Source organism: Mustelus asterias, chromosome 16, assembly GCF_964213995.1.
Source record: "Mustelus asterias chromosome 16, sMusAst1.hap1.1, whole genome shotgun sequence".
Classification (NCBI taxonomy): Eukaryota; Metazoa; Chordata; class Chondrichthyes; order Carcharhiniformes; family Triakidae; genus Mustelus; species Mustelus asterias.
In genome coordinates, this window is record NC_135816.1 from 37,581,986 (window position 1) to 37,604,932 (window position 22,947).

The following is a 22,947-nucleotide window of genomic DNA, read 5'->3' on the forward strand; positions in this document are numbered from 1 at the left end:
CCGACATGTGGAGTTTTTTCAAGGAGCAGCTACTGCGAGTCTGTGATAGGTATGTCCCTGTCAGGCAAGGAGGAATTGGTAGGGCTAGGGAACCGTGGTGCACCAAAAAAGTTTCTTTGTTGGTTAAAAAGAAAAAGGAGGCTTATGTTCGGATGAGACGTGAGCACTCGGGTAGTGCACTAGAAAGCTTTAGATTGGCTAAGAGGGAGTTGAAGAGCGAGCTTAGAAGGGCTAAAAGGGGACATGAGAAGACTTTGGCGGATAGGGTTAAAGAGAATCCTAAGGCGTTCTATAGGTATGTCAAGAACAGAAGGTTGGTTAGGGCAAGTTTAGGGCCAGTTATAGATGGCAGAGGGAAGTTATGTGTGGAACCGGAGGAGATTGGTGAAGCATTGAACCAATATTTCTCTTCGGTGTTCACGCAAGGGGACATGAATATAGCTGAGGAGGACACTGGGTTGCAAGGGAGTAGAATAGACAGTATTACAGTTGATAAGGAGGATGTGCAGGATATTCTGGAGGGTCTGAAAATAGATAAATCCCCTGGTCCGGATGGGATTTATCCAAGGATTCTCTGGGAGGCAAGAGAAGTGATTGCAGCGCCTCTGGCTCTGATCTTCAGGTCGTCGTTGGCCTCTGGTATAGTACCAGAAGATTGGAGGTTAGCGAATGTTGTCCCATTGTTTAAGAAGGGGAACAGAGACTTCCCCGGGAATTATAGACCGGTGAGTCTCACTTCTGTTGTCGGCAAGATGTTGGTAAAAATTATAAGGGATAGGATTTATAGTTATTTGGAGAGTAATGAATTGATAGGTGATAGTCAGCATGGTTTTGTGGCAGGTAGGTCGTGCCTTACTAACCTTATTGAGTTTTTTGAGAAAGTGACCAAGGAGGTGGATGGGGGCAAGGCAGTGGACGTGGTATATATGGATTTTAGTAAGGCGTTTGATAAGGTTCACCATGGTAGGCTTCTGCAGAAAATGCAGATGTATGGGATTGGGGGTGATCTAGGAAATTGGATCAGGAATTGGCTAGCGGATAGGAAACAGAGGGTGGTGGTTGATAGTAAATATTCATCATGGAGTGCGGTTACAAGTGGTGTACCTCAGGGATCTGTTTTGGGGCCACTGCTGTTTGTAATATTTATTAATGATCTGGATGAGGGTATAGTTGGGTGGATTAGCAAATTTGCTGATGACACCAAAGTCGGTGGTGTGGTAGACAGTGAGGAAGGGTGTCGTAGTCTGCAGGAAGACTTAGACAGGTTGCAAAGTTGGGCCGAGAGGTGGCGGATGGAGTTTAATGCGGAGAAGTGTGAGGTAATTCACTTTGGTAGGAATAACAGATGTGTTGAGTATAGGGCTAACGGGAGGACTTTGAATAGTGTGGAGGAGCAGAGGGATCTAGGTGTATGTGTGCATAGATCCCTGAAAGTTGGGAATCAAGTAGATAAGGTTGTTAAGAAGGCATATGGTGTCTTGGCGTTTATTGGTAGGGGGATTGAATTTAGGAGTCGTAGCGTTATGTTGCAACTGTACACAACTCTGGTGCGGCCGCACTTGGAGTACTGTGTGCAGTTCTGGTCCCCACATTACAGGAAGGATGTGGAGGCTTTGGAGAGGGTGCAGAGGAGGTTTACCAGGATGTTGCCTGGTATGGAGGGGAGATCCTATGAGGAGAGGCTGAGGGATTTGGGATTGTTTTCGCTGGAAAGGCGGCGGCTAAGAGGGGATCTTATTGAAACATATAAGATGATTAGAGGTTTAGATAGGGTGGATAGTGATAGCCTTTTTCCTCTGATGGAGAAATCCAGCACGAGGGGGCATGGCTTTAAATTGAGGGGGGGTAGTTATAGAACCGATGTCAGGGGTAGGTTCTTTACCCAGAGGGTGGTGAGGGATTGGAATGCCCTGCCAGCATCAGTAGTAAATGCGCCTAGTTTGGGGGCGTTTAAGAGATCCGTAGATAGGTTCATGGACGAAAAGAAATTGGTTTAGGTTGGAGGGTCACAGTTTTTTTTTAACTGGTCGGTGCAACATCGTGGGCCGAAGGGCCTGTTCTGCGCTGTAATGTTCTATGTTCTATGTTCTATGTTCTCTGCAGTAATATCCGCATATTACAACAGCTCTGGATTAACTGCAGTTGTGACAAGAAACACAATAGTCTTGAATTTCTTTAACGAAACTCTTGAATTGTCTGAAGTGAACTGATATTCCACGTTCAGATGTGAATAATATTATCAATGTGGTAATCACCTATACAATTATATACATGGCAGATACTAGATCAATGATCATTAATATTACATTGAATTTAGTCTCTAGACCCATTCTTCCCTCTTTCCCAGTGGATGTAAAATTCAATATTATGGTTGCTGCTACCTCAGATTACCCGAGGTCATTAATTGATCTTGTCACATTGTACAATACCAAGTCTAATATAACCAGTTCTCTGGTTGGTTCAAAATTATCTTGGAAGCAGTCTATGAACTCCTTATCCAGGCTACTGCAGCCAATCTGATTTTTCCAGTTCACATGTGGATTAAAATCACCCATGATTTGGCTCACAGTGCAAGATACCTATACAATCTACTTTGATCATATATGTTATGTATTTTGAAATGTGATGCATCTGACCACAGTTCGCCAGTTGGTTCACATGTATTCCATACATACCCTGATTATTAGAGTACAAGATAGACATGGTAGATTGTTTTATCTTTCCAAATTTGTACACATCTGTAAAGTTATAACTGGGGTGAAGGATTGGGAATATTTGAATCATTCTTGTGTTCATTTTTGGATATTTCCAACCTTTATTGACCTGGTGTAGTACAATTCATTTTCTTGTTTAATAAAATGTTTTATTCTTTTTGTTAAACGTTTATCAGAAAACTTATCAATTTGTTCTGTAACTTACCTCCATGGTTTCTAAAAAGAAATAAAAACTAGGATCTATCCAGCCTGGTTGCATTCTAGGATCTGACTTGTCCAGTAATATCATCAGTTTTGTAACAGTATTCAGAACAGTTTCTTAGGGCAACACATTCTAGGTTCCAGAACCAATCAGAACAAAGGACAAAGAAAATGACAGCACAGGAGGAGGCCCTTCGGCCCTCCAAGCCTGCACCGACTATGCTGCCCTACTCTTCCGGAGACTAAGGGTCCAAAGAGACTCAGGGACTGCAATTGGGTATGAAGCTGAGTGACCCTGGCAGAACCCAAACTGAGCATCAATGTGCAGGTCTTTGTTGATAGAACTCCTGCAATATCTTTGTCAATGATTGAGAATAGACTAATGGGCCAGATTGGATTTGTCCTGCTCTTTATGGAAGGGCATACCTCGGCAATTTCCTATATTGTCAGGCAGATGGAACAGTTTGGCTAAGGATGCATTTAAAGTCATTAAAGTTAACTATATTTTAAAATAAATAGTTAGAGTACATACTAACTTTCAAACACTTGCTCTGTCATAATTGCATCTTTGCGAAAAGTGCAAGCTAATTATCTGCAATTTCAGACAGCAGAGGTATTGAGGAAAAAATATTCCCTCCTCAGTAAATCTCATTTCAGACAATGACAATATTTTTTCATGTTATTTGGATATTAAAACTCTCTGGCATTGGTTGTGATTGTTCAGCGGAGACAGACTGCAAAAATGTAACACCAGGTTTAAAAAACAATTGTGGCCTGCACTGACTCTCAAGATATCAGCTGAGTTAAGAGTTGGTGCATTGCCTTGGATCCTTGGACTAGGAATGGGATAGGAATAAAACAGAGCCTGGGGTTCCCATTCCAATAACTGTGCGAAAAGCATACGTGTTTATAGATACTGGTTGCTGACAAGATGGGGTTATAGGCCTGAGAACAGTCTCTTAAGACTTAATTCTTAGACTTACATATGACAAATTACTAGTTGGAAAAGTTATTTAAAAGGTTCTGACATTCTAGGAACCATAACCAGCAATTAAAGCCCGGAATCCTTTTCACCATCAGGACAGGAAGAAAATTGAAAACAATGAAATCTATGTTTATGCCATCGTCAACAACAATAAGAGAGTAGAAGCCACATAGGAAGAAACTGCTCTTGCCGAGAGCTGTAACAGATTCAACAAGCTAAAAAGGGCACCCCGTCTGTGGTGTAAACATTCGATGAAAGTGAATGAACATTTTTATTTTAGATGAACCATGATGTGTTAGAACTTAAATATAGCTCAACCACAACTTCCTCATATATAGCATCTTTAAACATTAAAACTTTCCATGGTATTTCACATGAGTGTAATAAATATGACATCATTTCATATCTCTTCCCAAAATTATTGAAACATAGAAAATAAGAGTAGACCATTCAACCCCTCAAGCCTACTCCACTATTCAATACAATCACGGTTGATCCTCTAATCTCAACACCATTTTCCCAATCTTTCTTCATAACCCTGGACACCTTTGGAGTCTAGAAATCTACATATTTATTCTTAAATATATTCAGTGACTTGACCTCCACAGCCTTCTGTGATGGAAAATTTCACTGGCTCACCACCCTGTGAGTAAAGAAATTTCTCTTAATTTCAGTTCCAAGAGCCTACCCAGTATCCAGAGACTGTGACCCATTGTTCTAGAGCCACACCTCATCCCCACCCAGGGGAACATCCTCCCTGCATTTATTCTGTCCAGCCCTGTCAGAACTGCATACATTACAAAGAGATCCCTTCTCATTCCTCTAAACTCTAGTGTATACAAACCTAATCAACCCAATCTTTCCTCATACGATAATGCTGCCATCCCAGGGAGAGTCTGGTGAATCTTGGCTGCACAATCATTGGCTGAAAGGCTCACGTTTAAGTGGAAGAGGACACAAAAATACAGCTAAGTAAGTTAAACTTTGGCTGCAGCCAATAAACACCATTGTTACCAGGCTAGGTAAATTAACGGTGTGAAGTTTTCAACTGATATTACCCAATCTATAACAGAAATATTGAAATACAGAATACCATTAGTACTGATGCTGTTTTATGTTGGATTTGTGGTGTACTGGGATTGTCTGAACCTCAGATTTGGTGTTTTATACATTCATGATCTAGATTTATAAAGCAGCTCCCTGACGGCTTTCAGTACCTCTCAAATTCCTCACAAACGTTACTTGAAAAGCCTACAAAGTACACTGCCGTGTCAAGTTCAGAAGACATTTGTTAAAAATTTCCTCCAGAAATCAACGCAGTTGGAAATACCATCGTGACCAGAAAACCTTTCAACAAATCTTCAGAAATGGGAAAGGGGATGGGGCACAGAGGTGCAATGTCAGCTCAAACGTGCAACTGGTATACTAGAAACTACAAAGAGTGGAGAATGCAACCCAGTCCATCTCGCAAACCAGCTTCCCACCTATTGACTCCGTCTACACTTCCCACTGTCTCGGAAAAGCAGCCAGCATAATCCAGCACCCCATGCACCCCGGACGCACACTCTTCCACCTTCTTGAGCAAGGAAAAAAGATACAAAAGTCTGAGAACACGTACCAACCGACTCAGTCGAATTGAAACCTCTGCTTCAGTCATTTTTTACTGAGCTGGACAGTTCCCCAAAATATTTAATGAATTTCTTTTTGGATGATTCAGTAATTTCGTCTCCCTCAGACTTTTGAATGGACCTATCATATAGTAAACCTTAGCTGTAATTGCAAAACTATATTCTGCACCCTCTCCTTTCCCCCGATATATCCCAGTGTATGAACAGTATGCTTTGTCTGTATAGCACACAAGAAACAATACTTTTCACCGTATCACAGAATCATAGAAACATTACAGTGCAGAAAGAGGCCATTTGGCCCTTCGAGCCTGCACCGACCACAATCCCACCCAGGCCCTACCCCCATATCCCTACATATTTTACCCACTAATCCCTCTAACCTGCGCATCTCAGGACACTAAGAGGCAATTTTAGCATGGCCAATCAACCAAACCCGCACATCTTTGGACTGTGGGAGGAAACCGGAGCACCCAGAAAAAACCCACGCAGACATGAGGAAAATGTGCAAATTCCACACAGACAGTGACCCAAGCCGGGAATCGAACCCAGGTCCCTGGAGCTGTGAAGCAGCAGTGCAAACCACTGTGCTACCGTGCTGCCCAATACACGTGACAATAATAGATCAAATGTTTCCTGACAATGTGAACAAGGACCTAGTGGGGCATAGAGTGGAGGATAGAGATTGGGGGGGGGGGGAGGGGGGGGCGGGGGGGGGGGGTGTAGAGCCGGGGGGCGTGGAGGGGGGGATAGAGCGGGAGGGGGGGGGGTGGGGGATAGAGCGGGGGGAGGGAGATAGAGCCGGGAGGGGGGGGGGGGTGGGGGAGATAGAGCCGGGAGGGGGGAAAGAGCCGGGGGGAGGGGGGGATAGAGCTGGGTGGGGAAGGGGGGAATAGAGCTGGGTGGGGAAGGGGGATAGAGCTGGGTGGGGGGGGGGGGGATAGAGCCGGGTGGGGGGGGGGGGGGGGATAGAGCCGGGTTGGGGGGGGAGGAGGGATAGAGCCGGGTTTGGGGGTGGGATAGAGCCGGGTTGGGTGGGGGGGGGGATAGAGCCGGGTTGGGTGGGGGGTGGATAGAGCCGGGTTGGGTGGGGGGGGGATAGAGCCGGGTTGGGTGGGGGGGGATAGAGCCGGGTTGGGTGGAGGGGGATAGAGCCGGGTGGGTGGGGGGGGGGGGATAGAGCCGGGTTGGGTGGGCGGGGGATAGAGCCGGGTTGGGGGGGGGGGGGGGGGGGGGGTGGAGCTGGAAGGGGGGGGGGGGTAGAGCCGGAGGGGGGGTGGGGGGAGATAGCGCCGGAGGGGGTGGGGGGATAGAGCCGGAGGGGGGTGGGGGGATAGAGCCGGAGGGGGGTGGGGGATAGAGCCGGAGGGGGTGGGGGGATAGAGCCGGAGGGGGTGGGGGGATAGAGCCGAGGAGGGGGGGTGGGGATAGAGCCGTAGGGGGTGGGGGGTGGGGGAAGAGCCGGAGGGGGGGGGGGGGGGGGGGAGGGGGTAGAGCCGGAGGGGGGGGGGGGGGAGGGGGGCAGAGCCGGTGGGGGGTAGAACCAGGAGGGGGGGAGGGGGTGGAGGGGGGTATAGAGCCGGGGGAGGAGCGGGGTATAGAGCCGGGGGAGGAGGGGGGTATAGAGCCGGGGAGGAGGGGGAGGGGGGTATAGAGCCGGGGGGGGAGGGGGGTATAGAGCCGGGGGGAGGGGGTATAGAGCCGGGGGGAGGGGGGTGGGAGGGGGGTATAGAGCCGGGGGGGAGGGTGGTATAGTGCCGGGGGGGGGGAGGGGGTATAGTGCCGGGGTTGGGGGGGGGGGGGGGGTATAGTGCCGGTGGGTTTGGGGGGGGTATAGTGCCAGGGGGGAGGGGTGTATAGTGCCGGGGGGGGGGGGGGTATAGTGCCGGGGGGGTAGAGCCAGAGGAGGGGGGGGGGTAGAGCCGGAGGGGGGAGGGGGTTAGAGCCGGAGGAGGGGGGGTGTAGAGCCGGAGGGGGTGGGGAGGCGGGTAGTGCCGGGGGGGAGGGGGTATAGAGCCGGGGGGGGGGGGTATAGTGCCGCGGGGGGGGGGGGTATAGTGCCCGGGGGGGGTATAGTGCCGGGGGGTGGGGGGTATAGTGCCAGGGGGGAGGGGGGTATAGTGCCAGGGGGGAGGGGGGTATAGTGCCGGGGGGGAGGGGGGTATAGTGCCAGGGGGGGAGGGGGGGTATAGTGCCAGGGGGGGAGGGGGGTATAGTGCCAGGGGGGGAGGGGGGATATAGTGCCGGGGGGGGGAGGGGGGATATAGTGCCGGGGGGGGGGGTATAGAGCCGGGAGGGAGGGGGGTTCTCGGGGAGGGGGATATAGAGCCGAGGGGGGGCCAGAGCCGCGAAGGGGGGGGCTAAAGCCGGTAAGGGGGGGTGGAGCCGGTTGGGGGGTAGAGCCGGGGGGGGGGGGGGGGGGTTAATAGAGCGGGGGGGGAGGGATAGAGCCGGAGGGGGGGGGATAGAGCCGGAGGGGAGGGGATTGAGCCGGAGGGGGAGGGGGCGGGGATTGAGCCGGGGGGGAAGGGTAGAGCCGGAGGGGGGGGGGGGGAAAGAGCCGGAGGGGGGGGGGGAGAGAGCCGGAGGGGGGGGGGGGAGAGAGCCGGAGGGGGGGCGGGGGAGAGAGCCGGAGGGGGGGGCGGGGGAGAGAGGCCGGAGGGGGGGGGGGGGGGGGGGGAGAGAGCCGGAGGGGGGGGGGGGAGAGAGCCGGAGGGGGGGGGGGGGGTAGAGCCGGTGGGGGTAGGGGGGGTAGAGCCGGAGGGGGGTGGGGGGGGTAGAGCCGGAGGGGGGTGGGGGGGGGGTAGAGCCGAAGGGGGGGGGGGGGGCGGGTAGAGCGGAGGGGGGGGGGCGGGTAGAGCCGGAGGGGGGGGGGGCAGGTAGAGCCGGAGGGGGGAGGGGGTTAGAGCCGGAGGAGGGGGGGGGGGGTAGAGCCAGAGGAGGGGGGGGGTTAGAGCCGGAGGAGGGGGGGGGTGTAGAGCCGGAGGGGTGGGGAGGCGGGTAGAGCCGGTGGGGAGGTGGGTTGAGCCGGAGGGGGGTAGTACCAGAGGGGGGAGGGGGTGTGGGGGAGGGGGGGTATAGAGCCGGTGGAGGAGGGAGGCCGGGAGGGAGAGGGGGAGGGGTATAGAGCCGGGGGGGAGGGGAGCGTATAGTGCCGGGGGGGAGGGTGGGTATAGTGCCGGGGGGGAGGGGGGCATAGTGCCGGGGGGGAGGGGGGCATAGTGCCGGGGGGGAGGGGGGGCATAGTGCCGGGGGGGAGGGGGGGGCATAGTGCCGGGGGGAGGGGGGGCATAGTGCCGGGGGGGGGAGGGAGGCATAGTGCCGGGGGGGGGGGGGGGGGTTAATAGAGCCGGGGGAGGGGGGGTTAATAGAGCGGGGGGGGGGGGAGGGATAGAGCCGGAGGGGGGGGGGATTGAGCCGGAGGGGGTGGGGGGTAGAGCCGGAGGGGGGAGGGTAGAGCCGGGGGGGGGGGGGGGGGGGGGTAGAGCCGGAGGGGGGGGGGGGTAGAGCCGGAGGGGGGGGGTAGAGCCGGAGGGGGGGGGGTAGAGCCCGGAGGGGGGGGGGGGTAGAGCCGGGAGGGGGGGGGGGTAGAGCCGGAGGGGGGGAGGGGTAGAGCCGGAGGGGGAGGGGGTAGAGCCGGAGGGGAGGGGGGTAGAGCCGGAGGGGGGTAGGGGGATAGAGCCGGAGGGGGGGGGTAGAGCCGGAGGGGGGGGGAGGGGGGTAGAGCTGGAGGGGTGGTGGGGAGGTGGGTTGAGCCGGAGGGGGTAGAACCAGAGGGGGGTATAGAGCCGGGGGGGGGAGGGGGTATAGAGCCGGGGGGGGAGGGGGTTATAGAGCCGGGGGGGGAGGGGGGTATAGAGCCGGGGGGGGAGGGGGGTATAGAGCCGGGGGGGGGTATAGAGCCGGGGGGGGGGGTATAGAGCCGGGGGAGGAGGGGGGTATAGAGCCGGGGGGGGGGGGGGGGGGGAAGGTATAGAGCCGGGGGGGAGGGGGGTATAGAGCCGGGGGGAGGGGGGTATAGAGCCGGGGTGGGAGGGGGGTATAGAGCCAGGGGGGGGAGGGGGGTATAGAGCCAGGGGGGGGAGGGGGGTATAGAGCCAGGGGGGGAGGGGGTATAGAGCCGGGGGGGGAGGGGGGTATAGAGCCCGGGGGGGGGAGGGTGTATAGAGCCCGGGGGGGGGAGGGGGGTATAGAGCCCGGGGGGGGGAGGGGGGTATAGAGCCCGGGGGGGAGGGGGGTATAGAGCCCGGGGGGGGGGGAGGGGGGTATAGAGCCCGGGGGGGGGGGGAGGGGGGTATAGAGCCCGGGGGGGGAGGAGGGTATAGAGCCCGGGGGGGGGGAGGGGGGTATAGAGCCCGGGGGGGGAGGGGGGTATAGAGCCCGGGGGGGGGAGGGGGTATAGAGCCCGGGGGGGGGGGGAGGGGGTACAGAGCCCGGGGGGGGGGGGGAGGGGGGTATAGAGCCCCGGGGGGGGGGGGGGGGGAGAGGGGGGTATAGAGCCCGGGGGGAGGTGGGTATAGAGCCCGGGGGGGGGGGGGGGGGGTATAGAGCCGGGGGGGGAGGGGGGGTATAGAGCCGGGGGGGGGAGGGGGGTATAGAGCCAGGGGGGGAGGGGGGTATAGAGCCAGGGGGGGAGGGGGGTATAGAGCCAGGGGGAGTATAGAGCCAGGGTGGGGGGGGGGTTATAGAGCCGGGGGGGGGGGGGGGAGTATAGAGCCGGGGGGGGGGGGGGGGGGGAGATAGAGCCGGGGGGGGGGGGGGAGTATAGAGCCGGGGGGGGGGGGGTATAGAGCCAGGGGGGGGTTATAGAGCCAGGGGGGGGTATAGAGCCAGGGGGGGGGTATAGAGCCAGGGGGGGGGGGTATAGAGCCAGGGAGTATAGAGCCGGGGGGGGGGGGGGAGTATAGAGCCGGGGGGGGGGGGGAGTATAGAGCCGGGGGGGGGGGGGGGTATAGAGCCGGGGGGGGGGCGGTATAGAGCCGGGGGGGGGGGGGGTTATAGAGCCGGGGGGGGGGTTATAGAGCCGGGGGGGGTATAGAGCCGGGGGGGGGGGGTATAGAGCCGGGGGGGGGGGGAGGGGGGTATAGAGCCGGGGGGGGGGGGGAGGGGGTATAGAGCCGGGGGTGGGGGGGTATAGAGCCGGGGGGGGGGGGGGGGGAGGGGGTATAGAGCCGGGGGGGTGGGGGTATAGAGTCAGGGGGGGAGGGGGGTATAGAGCGGGGGAGGGGTATAGAGCCGGGGGGGAGGGGGGTATAGAGCCAGGGGGGGGGGGAGGGGGTATAGAGCCGGGGGGGGGGGGGGTATAGAGCCGGGGGGGGGTGAGGGGGTATAGAGCCAGGAAGGGGGGGGTGGGGGAGGGGGGTATAGTGCCGGTGGGTTTGGTGGGGGTATAGTGCCGGGGGGGAGGGGGGGTATAGTGCCGGGGGTGAGCGGTGATATCGTGCGGGGTGGGGGGGATATAGTGCCGGGGGGGGGGGGGGGGGGGTATAGAGCCGGGGGGGGGGGGGGGGTGATTGAGCCGGGGGGGGGGGGGGGGGGGGTGATTGAGCCGGGGGGGGGGGGGGGGGTGATTGAGCCGGGGGGGGGGGGGGGGTGATTGAGCTGGGGGGGAGGGTGATTGAGTGGGGGTGGGTGGGGGGGGGGGGTGATTGAGCGGGGTGGGGGGGGGTGATTGAGCGGGGGGGGGGGGGGGTGATTGAGCGGGGGTGGGGGGGGGTGATTGAGCGGGGGTGGGGGGGGTGATTGAGCGGGGGTGGGGGGGGGTGATTGAGCGGGGGTGGGGGGGGTGATTGAGCGGGGTGGGGGGGGGGGGTGATTGAGCGGGGGGGGGGGGGTGATTGAGCGGGGGGGGGGTGATGACGGGGGGGGGGGTGATGAGGGGGGGGTGATTGAGCGGGGGGGGGGGGGGGTGATTGAGCGGGGGGGGGTTGATTGAGGCGGGGGGGGGTGGTGATTGAGCGGGGGGGGGGGGGGGGGTGATTGAGCCGGGGGGGGGGGTGAATGAGCCGGGGGGGGGGGGGGGGTGATTGAGCGGGGGGGGGGGGGCTGATTGAGCCGGGGGGGGGGGGGGGTGATTGAGCCGGGGGGGGGGGTGATTGAGCGGGGGGGGGGGGGGGTGATTGAGCGGGGGGGGAATTGAGCCGGGGGGGGGGGGGGGATTGAGCGGGGGGGGGGATTGAGCCGGGGGGGGGGGGGGGTGGGATAGAACCGGAGGGGGTGGGGGGATAGAGCCGGAGGGGGGAGGGGGGCATAGAGTGGAGGATAGAGATGCGGGGGGGGGGGGGAATAGAGTTGTGGGAAGGGGTTAGAGCTGGTGGGAGGGGGGTAGACCCAGGGGATGTGGTAGAGCTGCGATGGAGAGGGGTAGATCCGGGGGGGTTGGGGGGAAGGATGGCACAGCCGCGGGGGAGGGGGCGGATGTTGAGCCGTGCCGGTAACTACCCTTCATCCTCCATGATGGAGCGTGTGGGATGGAGCACGTGAAGGTGTCAGCGTCCCGCTGCCCGCATCCCGGCCCCGCAGAGGGAGGAGGGGGTGGCGGTTGTGTGTGTGTTGGGGGGGGGTGAGAGTTGCTGTGTGGCCGCTCAGGGAGCGGGAGCTCTCTCTCTCTCTCAGTCAGCCCGGACGCGGGGCCTCGGCGCGGCGCCATGGCAGCGGCAGCTCGCGCTCTCAGGACCCCTGCCTTTAGCTCCCCTCCGCGGCGCCTGACTCCCCGGTTGCCCCTGGCAGCGGCAGCGGGCAAGAGACTCTCACCTGGCTCCTGGGCACCGTCCGCCACCACCGCCGCCGCCGGCGCCACTGCGAGACTCCGCAGCATTTCTCGCCGTGTTGCAGGGATTCATGCAGCTCTCTCGGTGTGAAGGAGGAGGAGGCGGAGGCGGCGGCGGCGGCGGCGGGGGTGGGGGGGAGAAGAGGCCGTTTCCTCCTGTCGCCGCCCGCCAGCACCCCCCCAGCAAAACCACAACGAAGAAAGTTTCTCACACATAAAATAAATCCCTGACGGCCGCTGCTTTGTTCACCCCAAGCTCGCACTTGGTCAGCAACAGGGGGGGGGGAAAGGTGCCCGCTTCGAGCAGACCGAGGTCAACAAACCAATCATTGAAGTGCAACGTTCAAGTAACAAGTAAATATTTGCTGATGTAAATTCAAGTTGCTCTTGGCTAGAGAAGCGGGTACAGGGTGGTGTGTGTTTTCAATCAGATGGAACTGCGCCTCTGGGAACAACATTACCAGAGTTGACCTTTCCCGGGAATTCCTACATTTACCAGCAACCCCCCCTCCCTTCAGCCTGTGATGTTTGCAAGTGCACAGAATGAGCCTAGGCTTTCAGCGAGCATTTCTATGGGGTGTTTTTAAACTTGAGAAACGTGTTCTAAAGTGGTTGGCCCAACTCAATTTTTTCTCTCCCTGCCCAGATTTAAATTGATGTGGTTAAAATGTGATCTGTTTGTGAGCAGATTTCCACTCCATCTGACGAAGGAGCGGCGCTCCGAAAGCTAATGGCATTTGCTACCAAATAAACCTGTTGGACTTTAACCTGGTGTTGTTAAAACTCTACCTGTGAATTTTAATCTGGTAAAAGGCTGCTTATGCTGGAATCGCAAACAAAAACAGAAAACTCAGCAGGTCTGATAGCATCTGTGGAGAGAGAATACGACCCAACGTTTCGACTCTGGGTGAGAAAGTTGTTTCTGTTCTCTGCTGTCAAACCTGCTGAGTTTTAAAGTGTCACAAGTAGGTTTACTTTTAACACTGTGAAAATCCCCTCGTCGCTCTACTCCAGCGCCTGTTCGGGTACACGGAGGGAGAATTTAGCTTGGCCAACGCACCTAACCAGCACATTTTTTCGGACTGCGGGAGGAAACCAGAGAATACAGAGGAAACCCACGCAGACAAAGGGAGAACGTGCAGACTCCACATTGACAGTGACCCAAGCCAGGAACGTTTTCTGTCTTTGTGTAAATTTACAGGTGTTTGCACATTATTTCTGGAGAAAGGGAATGCAATCGAGGGAAGGTGTTGTGCAGATAACAAGGGAGCAAACTGCAAACATAAGAACAATGAGTAAAAGGCCACAAATAATGATGAAAATGCAAGGAATCAATTTGACTGCACACTGCAGAAGGACTGGTAACAGCATATAAAACAGCTCAAAACATTGATAAATTGCATTGATGGGTCAATAGATAATGCATGCTGCTATGTGATATTTTGTCAATCTGGTACAGTCCCAGGTAGATTTGATTTCAAATCAATGTTTAACTATTTGAGCAAGATGGTAACACCACAATAGACCTTGTGGCCCTAGATTAAGGATTACAAAGGTCACCAATATAAGGATAGATGAGGAAAGTGCTTCAGCCTGTTTAATTCATCTTTTCGTCAAGACTTCTATCACAACATCCAAACATTTCTTGAATGAGTCCAGAGTTTTTGGCCCTGCTGCCCCGAACTGGGAAATTATTCAAGATATTAATTATTTTTTTGTGAGGATTACTTCCTGAGATCAGCCTTCTATTTCATTATGCTTCTGTTCCCTTGCTCACCTAACCTAAACCTAATTTGATGCTCTAAAGTTAACTTTTTCTGTTCCATTAATTAGATTCCTCCATATGGTCCCATTTCATTCTCAGCTTTTCAAATGAGAGATTTCCTAACTTTCTCCAATAATTCAGTCTTCTGGGTCTTCACCATTGATTCAATGTTTTTCCTTATGCCTCAGGCAGTATGAACTGTGCAGTACTGAAGCAGCCTGACCAGAAATAATAGTTTCAGGTTGGTAGCCTCAGGCTTCCCTGGCTGATTTATACCTAATGATTGGAATGAGAGTCTTTACAGCTAATCAAGTCTTAAAGTTACAGACAATGTGAGTGGAGACAGGACAGCCAGTGAGACTTTGCAAGTCCAGGCAAGTTGTGGGAGTTACAGATAGTATGACATGAACCCAAGATCCCGGTTGAGGCCGTCCTCATGTGTGCAGAATCTGGCTATGTCTCTGCTCAGCGACTCTGCGCTGTCGTGTGTTGTGAAGGCCGCCTTGGAGAATGCTTACCCGAAGATCAGAGGCCGAATGCCCGTGACCGCTGAAGTGCTCCCCAACAGGAAGAGAACAGTCTTGCCTGGTGATTGTCGAGCAGTGTTCATTCATTTATACCTCAGCAGGTTTGATTACTGGTAATATATGCCAGTCGTTGGGACATATGGCCTATAGACCTGGCATCGCACCGGCATGAAATTTATATACCACTTTACTCATTTGTGTGATAGGCAGAACATTTTTTGGCTCCATGGCAGCATTCTGCTGGTGAAGAATACTATTTGTGTTGCTACTGCATTGCTCCAATGCTTTATTCAATCCTCTTTTCAATGCTGCTATTGAATCTGCTTGCACCACCCTACGGGCAGTGCATTCCAAATCACAAAACACTATCTCATGTTTTCTCGGGTTGTTTTTGTCATTCTTCTTAAATCCATGTCCTCTCGTTACTAACCTTTCTACCACTGGAAACAGTTTCTCCTTATTTAACCATGCACAGTTTTGAACACCTCTATCAAATCCCCTCTTAACCTTCTCTGCTTGAAGGGAGCAGCCTGTAAACGAATTGTGTCGGAGAGGGAAAATCAGCTTTTGATCATTGTTCAAAAGTATGTGTGGGCAGAAGGGTTGGGGGAAAATAGGATCACAATTAACTGTAACATCCAACATTAATTGACTAGCCTCATACTAAATCAGAGCAGCTTTGGCAATAAAACAGTCAGTCAGTAGCCATGGAACCATAAGCCAACGTGAGAGTTATTGATCCTGGAAATACAGCAGGGCAGGATTTTAACCGACCAATCTCCTCCAGGCCGAGGATCAGCATTGTTTGCATAAAAGAGAAAGATGCACACGTAATTTCATGTTCCCTCGGTCCTGAGCCTTGAAGAATTTCTTGCTGGTACTTTGCTGTTCTGTGGCAGGAAGTGGAAGTTTTACGCACCAAAGAATGACAAAAAAATGAAAAAAAAGAGTTGCACTAGCAAAGGGTATTTTCAACATTGTGTTCTACTTCCACCAGAGTTTTAATCCCATCACGCAAGAATGTCTGAATTGTGGAGGTGGAACTGACAGATAAAGCTGCACATGAATTGTCAAAAAGGCTTGATAATTTTTTTTTAAAATTTTCATTGGATGCAGGTGCTGCTGGCAAGCCGAACATTTATTGTCCATCATTAATTGCCCAAAGTGATGGTGAGCTACCTTCTTTCTTGAATTGCTGCAGTCCATATGGTAGAGGTTCACTTGCAGTGGCATTTATATAGATCAAGCATTTTGACCCAACAATAAAGAAGTTAAAGCATATAAGATTAAGTGGCATAGCACAACTTCAATAGGACATTGGATAAAGTACTGAAAAATGGGAATTGTTTTGGATTGGAAGAATAGGTCTTAATGACATAAATTACATGGATTGGGTATCAGGCATAATATCAAAATATCAGGAAAAGGAAGCATTGTTAACTCTGAAGTGGACTATAAGTGGCTTCAGGGTGTACATAGACAGGTTAATGATTGATAAAGGACAGAAACCTTATTGCAGAGAATGTGAGGTAGCACAAGAGGAATAAGAGAACATACTAAATTGCAAGGGAACACAGACAGGTTCAAATATACACATTTTTAAAAGCACGTAGGATGCTAGCTTAGTAAATAGTGATATAGACTATAAAACAAAGATACAATGCTGAACCTACTAAAATCATTAGTAAGGCCAGAAAAATCACCAGTTACAGTTACAGTTTCCAGCACTTGCCTTATCAAATTACTATGGCTAGAGTTTTGATCCTCAAAATTGTTTTTGTCCACTATTCCTGCAGCACTTTACTTTGTTTGAATACCTCAAACATTTCATTACACAAGCCTCTGATTTAAAATCATTGTCTATTATTCCACCATGAAGAGGGAGCAACCACAGTGCTGCTGATTATTGCTCATTACAAGTGACAGTCACTCATTTTCGGTTTAAAAAAAGTCCCATATTACTGCACATTATACAAATGCTGTTTTTATTTTAACCATAAAGAGGTGTTAAAAGTTATCATTCTTGCAGCCTACTGTAAGATGCATTATTTCTGATCAAATTGGGAGGAAAAGAGCATTAAGATTCACACTGAAGTTGACAGAGATTGAGTTTGATTAAAAGGCTCCAATGATAAATATAACGTTATGAAAAATAAGTTGCAATAAATTTGATGCAGTGGATGATAGCATAAACTTGAATATCTTAATATGAAAACACAATAAGGTCCTTAATTGGATAAATAGAAAGTAAGAGTACTTTTCAATCAGATTGACTCTAAATGGGCAGCACAGCAACAGAATTCTGAACAACGCGTTCCAAGATGTCTCTATTGATCTTGATAAAGGATATTACAAGTAAAATGTTTAAATTTATAGATAGTATCACAAGATATTCCAAGGAAAGATCTATAGATATAATGGAGCAGAAGAATGTCAAAATTATCCAATGTAAAAAGTGCAAAGTATTAAGTATGGTCATAGAGCATGATAGGATTTACTAACGCAAACAGAATAGCTGCCTTAACTTTGAAAATATAAGCACACTAGATAGCTGCAATCTCAATGCAAATCCATGTTATGCTTGTACCCAATGGAATAAAATTTCCTCAAACGTGTGAAAAAGCACTGATGAGATCATAGTTGGTCCACTGTACACAATTTAATTACAGAAAGGGACAGAAAACCATAAGAGTAGCAAGGTGATAGTAACATTAAATCAGTGGCGCAAAGTTCAACATCGTTCATATTGGAGGGAAAAAAAATACTAAAAAGGACGAGGGAAAAATACATACTCCTCCTCCCCACCCCCCCCCAAAATTTTTAAAACCATAAAAGGAATCAATATCAGGAACACAGAAATCCATTATCGAACTAGAAAACTTTACCTGTATCAACTATCACATTGTTAGTTTATGGAAGGGACTGCCATCTAGTGCAGAGACTGTGCATTCACTTGTACAATAAGAAAATAAATTGACTGCTGATTCTACAGAAAAAAAGATAGCACTGAAACACAAGACACAATTAGTCTGTGCACACTTTATTTAGTCCCATATTTGTAGTAAGTTGGATTGGTCAAATAGCTTATATTCAACCATCCTTACGTAGTGCGTATTGCAGATTGTCAGAGTTTATTTTGTAGGAGAAATCAACATCTAGCAATATTAAAAATGTATGGTTGTTTCTCCTGTGAAATAGAATCTTACTATTCCAATGTTGACTAGAAAGCAAAGGGTAATGCTCAATGCATGTTTTGTGACTGGGGTCCATTGGGGTCTGGCAGGTCTCAGTATAAAGGTCCCATGCTTTTCTTGGTATACACCAAAGATTGAGACTTAATTGTAGGCAGCATAATTAAGAAGTTTGGAGATTGAAATCATTGTTAGTGAAAAATGAGGATGTAGACATCAGGAAGATATTAAAAGATTAGTTAAGTGGACAGAAAAGTGGTATGAAGACACTGTACCTTTAAGAAATATATCTATATCATGTTTCTTGTAAGGGGTATGTTTAAAATGCAGCTCTGCTTTGCAGGATGACGGTATGTCTAGGAAAACTTTTAAATTAGTAGCTGGGAGAACAAGGTAAGTACTCATTTTAGACATGGAATGCTTGTTTAAGCAGAGATAATAATGCATTTGTGTTTACTCAAGTTCCCCCGGGATTTCAGAGTAGAGTTTTCATTACATTGATTGACAGGGACAGAGTCATATGATTAATGGGAGGACGCAAGCATGCAGAGAAGACCAGTTTCGTTTTCATTTCAAGATACTAACAGTTGCTGCCTGTAGCTGGTTGAAGCAAGAAGTCTCTCCCATCTCAGAGGCTTTCTGCAAGCTCCAGGACTATTAAACTAAGTCACAAGCAAGTATGCCTGTGTTTTGCTAACTAAGTTAAAGAGGGATTCAGTTTAAAAGAGAAATTATGTTTGATTAGAACTCTGATAGGTTAGCAGTTAAGAATTGTATCTTCTCATTTTTAAGTATTATTCAATTGTTAAAAGTTAAATTATAAAAATGAATTAGCTTAACTGTATTGTTAAATAACTTTTTTTGACAAAAGCTCCCTAGTGTGTCAGTAGAATTGTGCCTGGAGTGATCATATCCTCACATTAGTACCAAAATAAAAAAAATAGTTGGGGTCTAATTTGGCTTCATAATATACCTTGTTTCTGATGTGGTACCCGAACAAAAATTGAGGGCTCCTTTCTGTGGGTGTTGAGGACCTGGTGTTTTTCTTCAGGTGTTGTATTCAGTTAATTTAAATAGGGAGTGCCTTTTGGAAAAATGGCTAAAGGTTTCCTGGATGTGAAAGAGGTCACTTGGAGTGGTTTATGAAGGGTGGTTGAAACCAAAATTTTGGATTTGGCAAGCAAGCTGAAGTTGATTGTACCCGAAAGGGTGAAGAAGGCAGAGATAGTTTCAGTAATAGAAATCATCATAGAAATCATAGAAACCCTACAGTACAGAAAGAGGCCATTCGGCCCATCGAGTCTGCACCAACCACAATCCCACCAAGACCCTACTCCCATATCCCTACATATTTTACCCACTAATCCCTCTAACCTACGCATCTCAGGACACTAAAGGGGCAATTTTTAACATGGCCAATCAACCCAACCCACACATCTTTGGACTGTGGGAGGAAACCGGAGCACCCGGAGGAAACCCACACAGACACGAGGAGAATGTGCAAACTCCACACAGACAGTGACCCAAGCCGGGAATCGAACCCAGGTCCCTGGAGCTGTGAAGCAGCAGTGCTAACCACTGTGCTACCGTGCCACCCATTAGCATTTAAATCTGCCAGAAACACAGTCATCAGAACTGGCTAGAACTTAGTTACAAATGAAACAGCTTTAACAGGAAAAAGAAATGAGAGCTTGAATTCGAAGCAAAAGAAAAGTAGAGTTTTTGAACTTCAGAAACTGAAACTGCAAAGAGAATATCAACTTAAACTGGTAGAGGCAAAGACAGAAAGAGGAAGAGTTAACCCTTCTTAGTCAAAAGCCTAGTGGGGATATGTTTAAATATATTCAAGCCAAAGTTTGACGAGAAGGATGTAGAAGCCTTTTTCATTTCATTTGAGTAACTAAACAATTAAAATGGCTATTTGGTTCAAACAAAGTTGGTAGGTAGAGCTAATGAGGTGTTTGCATCACTATCAGAGAAGGTATCTAGGGATTATTATGATGTGAGAAACCATCTTAAGTGTATATGAACCAGAGCCAGAAGCCAACAGACAAAAGTTTAGAAATCTAAGGAAGGAACCAAGTCAGATGTATATAGAATTTTAAAGAATCAAACAAAGCAACTTAGACAGGTGGATAAGGGCATTGAAAATAGACCAGATATATGACGCTTCTAGGGAAATGGTTATTTTGGAAGAATTTTAAAATTCACTTCCCGAAGTAGTGAGGATTCACGTGGAAGGGGATTAAAACTACAAGATGGTAGCAGAAATGGATGATGATTGAGTTAGTTCATGAATCAAGGTTTAGTTTTTGACATCAATTTCAAACTGTGAGGGATAGAAGCTGGGGAAAAGAGAAATCCTCAGATGGTCAAGGAAAAGAAGGTCTCATTGGAGATAGTAAGGAGACATACGAGTGTGAAAGAAAAAGGAGACGTATGAGGTGAAAGAGAAATAAGAAACCTTAGATGTTTTCAGTGTAACAAAGTTAGACACAAAGTTGCAGTGTTGGTGGCTTAAGAAAAAGCACTGGGAAGGAAGATGTGGTAAAACAGGATAAGCCAGTGGGGTTTGTTAAAGTGGCAAAGGAAACAATATTTGAACCTAAAGAGATGCAAAACAACGTACCGCTTGTTCAGGGGTTCACAGCATCATAGAATCCCTACAACGTAGAAGGAGACCTTTCAGCCCATTGAGTCTGCACCAACTCTCTAGACAGAGCATCTTACTCAGGCCCACCTCCTGTCCCATCCCCATAACACCACACATTTATCTCGCTAATCCCCCTCACCTGCACATCTTTGGACACTAAGGGTCAATTTTAGCATGGCAAATCCACCTAACCTGCATGTTTTTGGACTGTGGGAGGAAACTGGAGTACCAAGTGGAAACCCACTCAGACACTGGGAGAATGTATAAACTCCATACAGTCACCTGCGAAATTGAACCTAGGTCCTTGGCACTGAGGCAGCAGTGCTAACCACTGTGCCACCTGTTGGTTTATAAGCGAGTGCCAGAGTTTATTTACGTGGGTAAGGTTTACTGAAATGTACCAGAAGTAAAGAAATTACGATCTTAAGGGATACAGGATCAAGTCAATCTTTAGGTGATGAGAGATGAGATATGTAGTTTGAAAGGAGTATTGACAGAAAAGGTAATATGTGGAATTCGGGGCGAGAAGAGTAGTGTTCCATTATATAAAGTGAGGATGGAGAGTCCAGTCAAGAGTGAAGTGGTAGGAGGAGTAATAGAGAAATTATCTTGTCCAGGAATACAGTTTATCTTGGGTAACAATATAGCTTGATCACAGCCTGTGGTTGAAAAGCCAGTGGAGAATCAAACAACTGAGTTGTTGAAGAACACATATCCTGGGACTTTTCCTGATTGTGTAATAACAAGGTCACAAAGTCACAGATTAAGACAAGAGGAGAAATCAGTGAAGATGAGAAAGTTGAAGTTCAGTTATCAGAAACAATTTTTGATTAGATGGTTGGAAAAGAACAAGAACAGACGGAGGATGAGGTGGATATTTTTAGTTCAGGAAAGTTGGAGTTACAACAGAAAGATATCGAAATAAAATAGTTGTATCAGAAAGCATAGACAGGAGAATCTGAGTGTATACTGAAGTGTTATTACATTAAAAATTATGTCATGATGAGGCAGTGGAGACCTTTACATATTCAGGCAGATGAAAAATGGGCAGAAATTCATCAAGTGGGTTATCGAAAGGAGGAATTGTGGGTAGGAGGTAATTTAGGAGCAAGGAAAACTCAAGCAAAAATACAAAAAACATTTTGTTTGGCCTGGAGTGCATAAAGATGTAGTTGCATTTTGCCGTACATGTCACCATCAGGTAATAGGAAAACCTCAAGCAGTAGTCAAACTAGCACACTTGGTACCCATTCTGACATTTGAGGAACCTATTACTATGGTCCTAATTGGTTGTATGCAACCTAAAACAAAAGTGGGAATCAGTATTTGTTGACCATAATGGATAGAGATGTACAGCATGGAAACAGGCCTTTCGGCCCAACTCATCTATGCCAACCAGGTTTCCTAAACTGAACTAGTCCCATTTACCTGTGGTTGGTCCATATCCATCTTAACCTTCCCCCTCAGGTCCCTTTTAAATCTGTCCCATCTCAGCTTAAACCTACACTCTAGTTTTGGACTCCCCTACCCTAGGGAAAAGACCTTGGCTATTCACCTTATCTATGCCCCTCATGATTTCAATGTGTCCACTAAATTTCTGGAACCCATTCCATTATGTAATATTACAGCTAAAAGGATTGTAAAGGAATTACTTAATTTTTTAAAAAACCAGATTCAGACTGGCCACAAAAATCCAATCAGATGAAGGATCCAATTTTACTTTGAAGTTATTCAGGAAAGTTATGGATGGCTGAGGAGTGAAGCAATTTAAAATTTAAAAGGGAGGCAATGGCTTAGTGGTATTATTGCTAGACTATTAATCCAGAAACTCAGCTAATGTTTTGGGGATGGTTCGAATCCCGCCATGGCAGATGGTGGAATTTGAATTCAATAAAAAATATCTGGAATTAAGAATCTTCTGATGACCATGAAACCATTGTTGGTTGGTTCACTAATTACCTTTATAGGAAAGGAAAGCTGGCATCCTTACCTGGTCTGGCTTGCACGTGATTCCAGAGCCACAGCAACTAGGGATGGGCAATAAATGCTGGCCAGCTAGCAATGCCCATGTTCCACGAATGGATAAAATAATCAACCGTGTATCATCCAGAATTTCAGGGAGCTTTAGACAGTGGCATTAAACTCTAAAGACCATATTGAAGGCCTATAAGTTGGGATTATCCAGAAGATTGGGATAAAGGAATTCCATTTGTACTTTTTGCAATTAGGGAAACACCTAATGGATCAACTAAATTTTTGGTCATGAGATAAGAGGACCACTTAAATTGATCAAGGAGAAATTGGTGAGTCAGAGTTCTGAGACTACATTGTTGGACTATGTATTAAACCGGAGGGAAAGATTAATTAGGGCTGGTGAGTAGGCTAGACACCATTTAAAGATGGCACAGTATGTGATAAAAAAAAGTGGATAAGGGATCAAAATTTGTAGTTTTGTTGGTGGGGATGAAGTATTAACATTACCACCAGTGGTAGGTGAACCATTAAAAGCAAGGTTTA

The 22,947-nt window shown here is 49.7% G+C and overlaps 1 protein-coding gene across 6 annotated transcripts in view; it reads right to left on the bottom strand.

Moving 5' to 3' along the window:
• LOC144505104 (kelch-like protein 3) overlaps positions 1-12,762 on the bottom strand; it is a 121,591-nt gene extending 108,829 nt beyond the window's left edge. For all 6 annotated transcript variants that reach the window (XM_078230935.1, XM_078230934.1, XM_078230932.1 and 3 more), the window contains exon 1: positions 12,279-12,762. In XM_078230935.1, the coding sequence (XP_078087061.1) occupies positions 12,279-12,367 (89 nt within the window). In that variant the 5' untranslated portion in view covers positions 12,368-12,762. The remainder of the gene's footprint in view (positions 1-12,278) is intronic.
• Between the last annotated feature and the right edge of the window lie 10,185 nt (positions 12,763-22,947).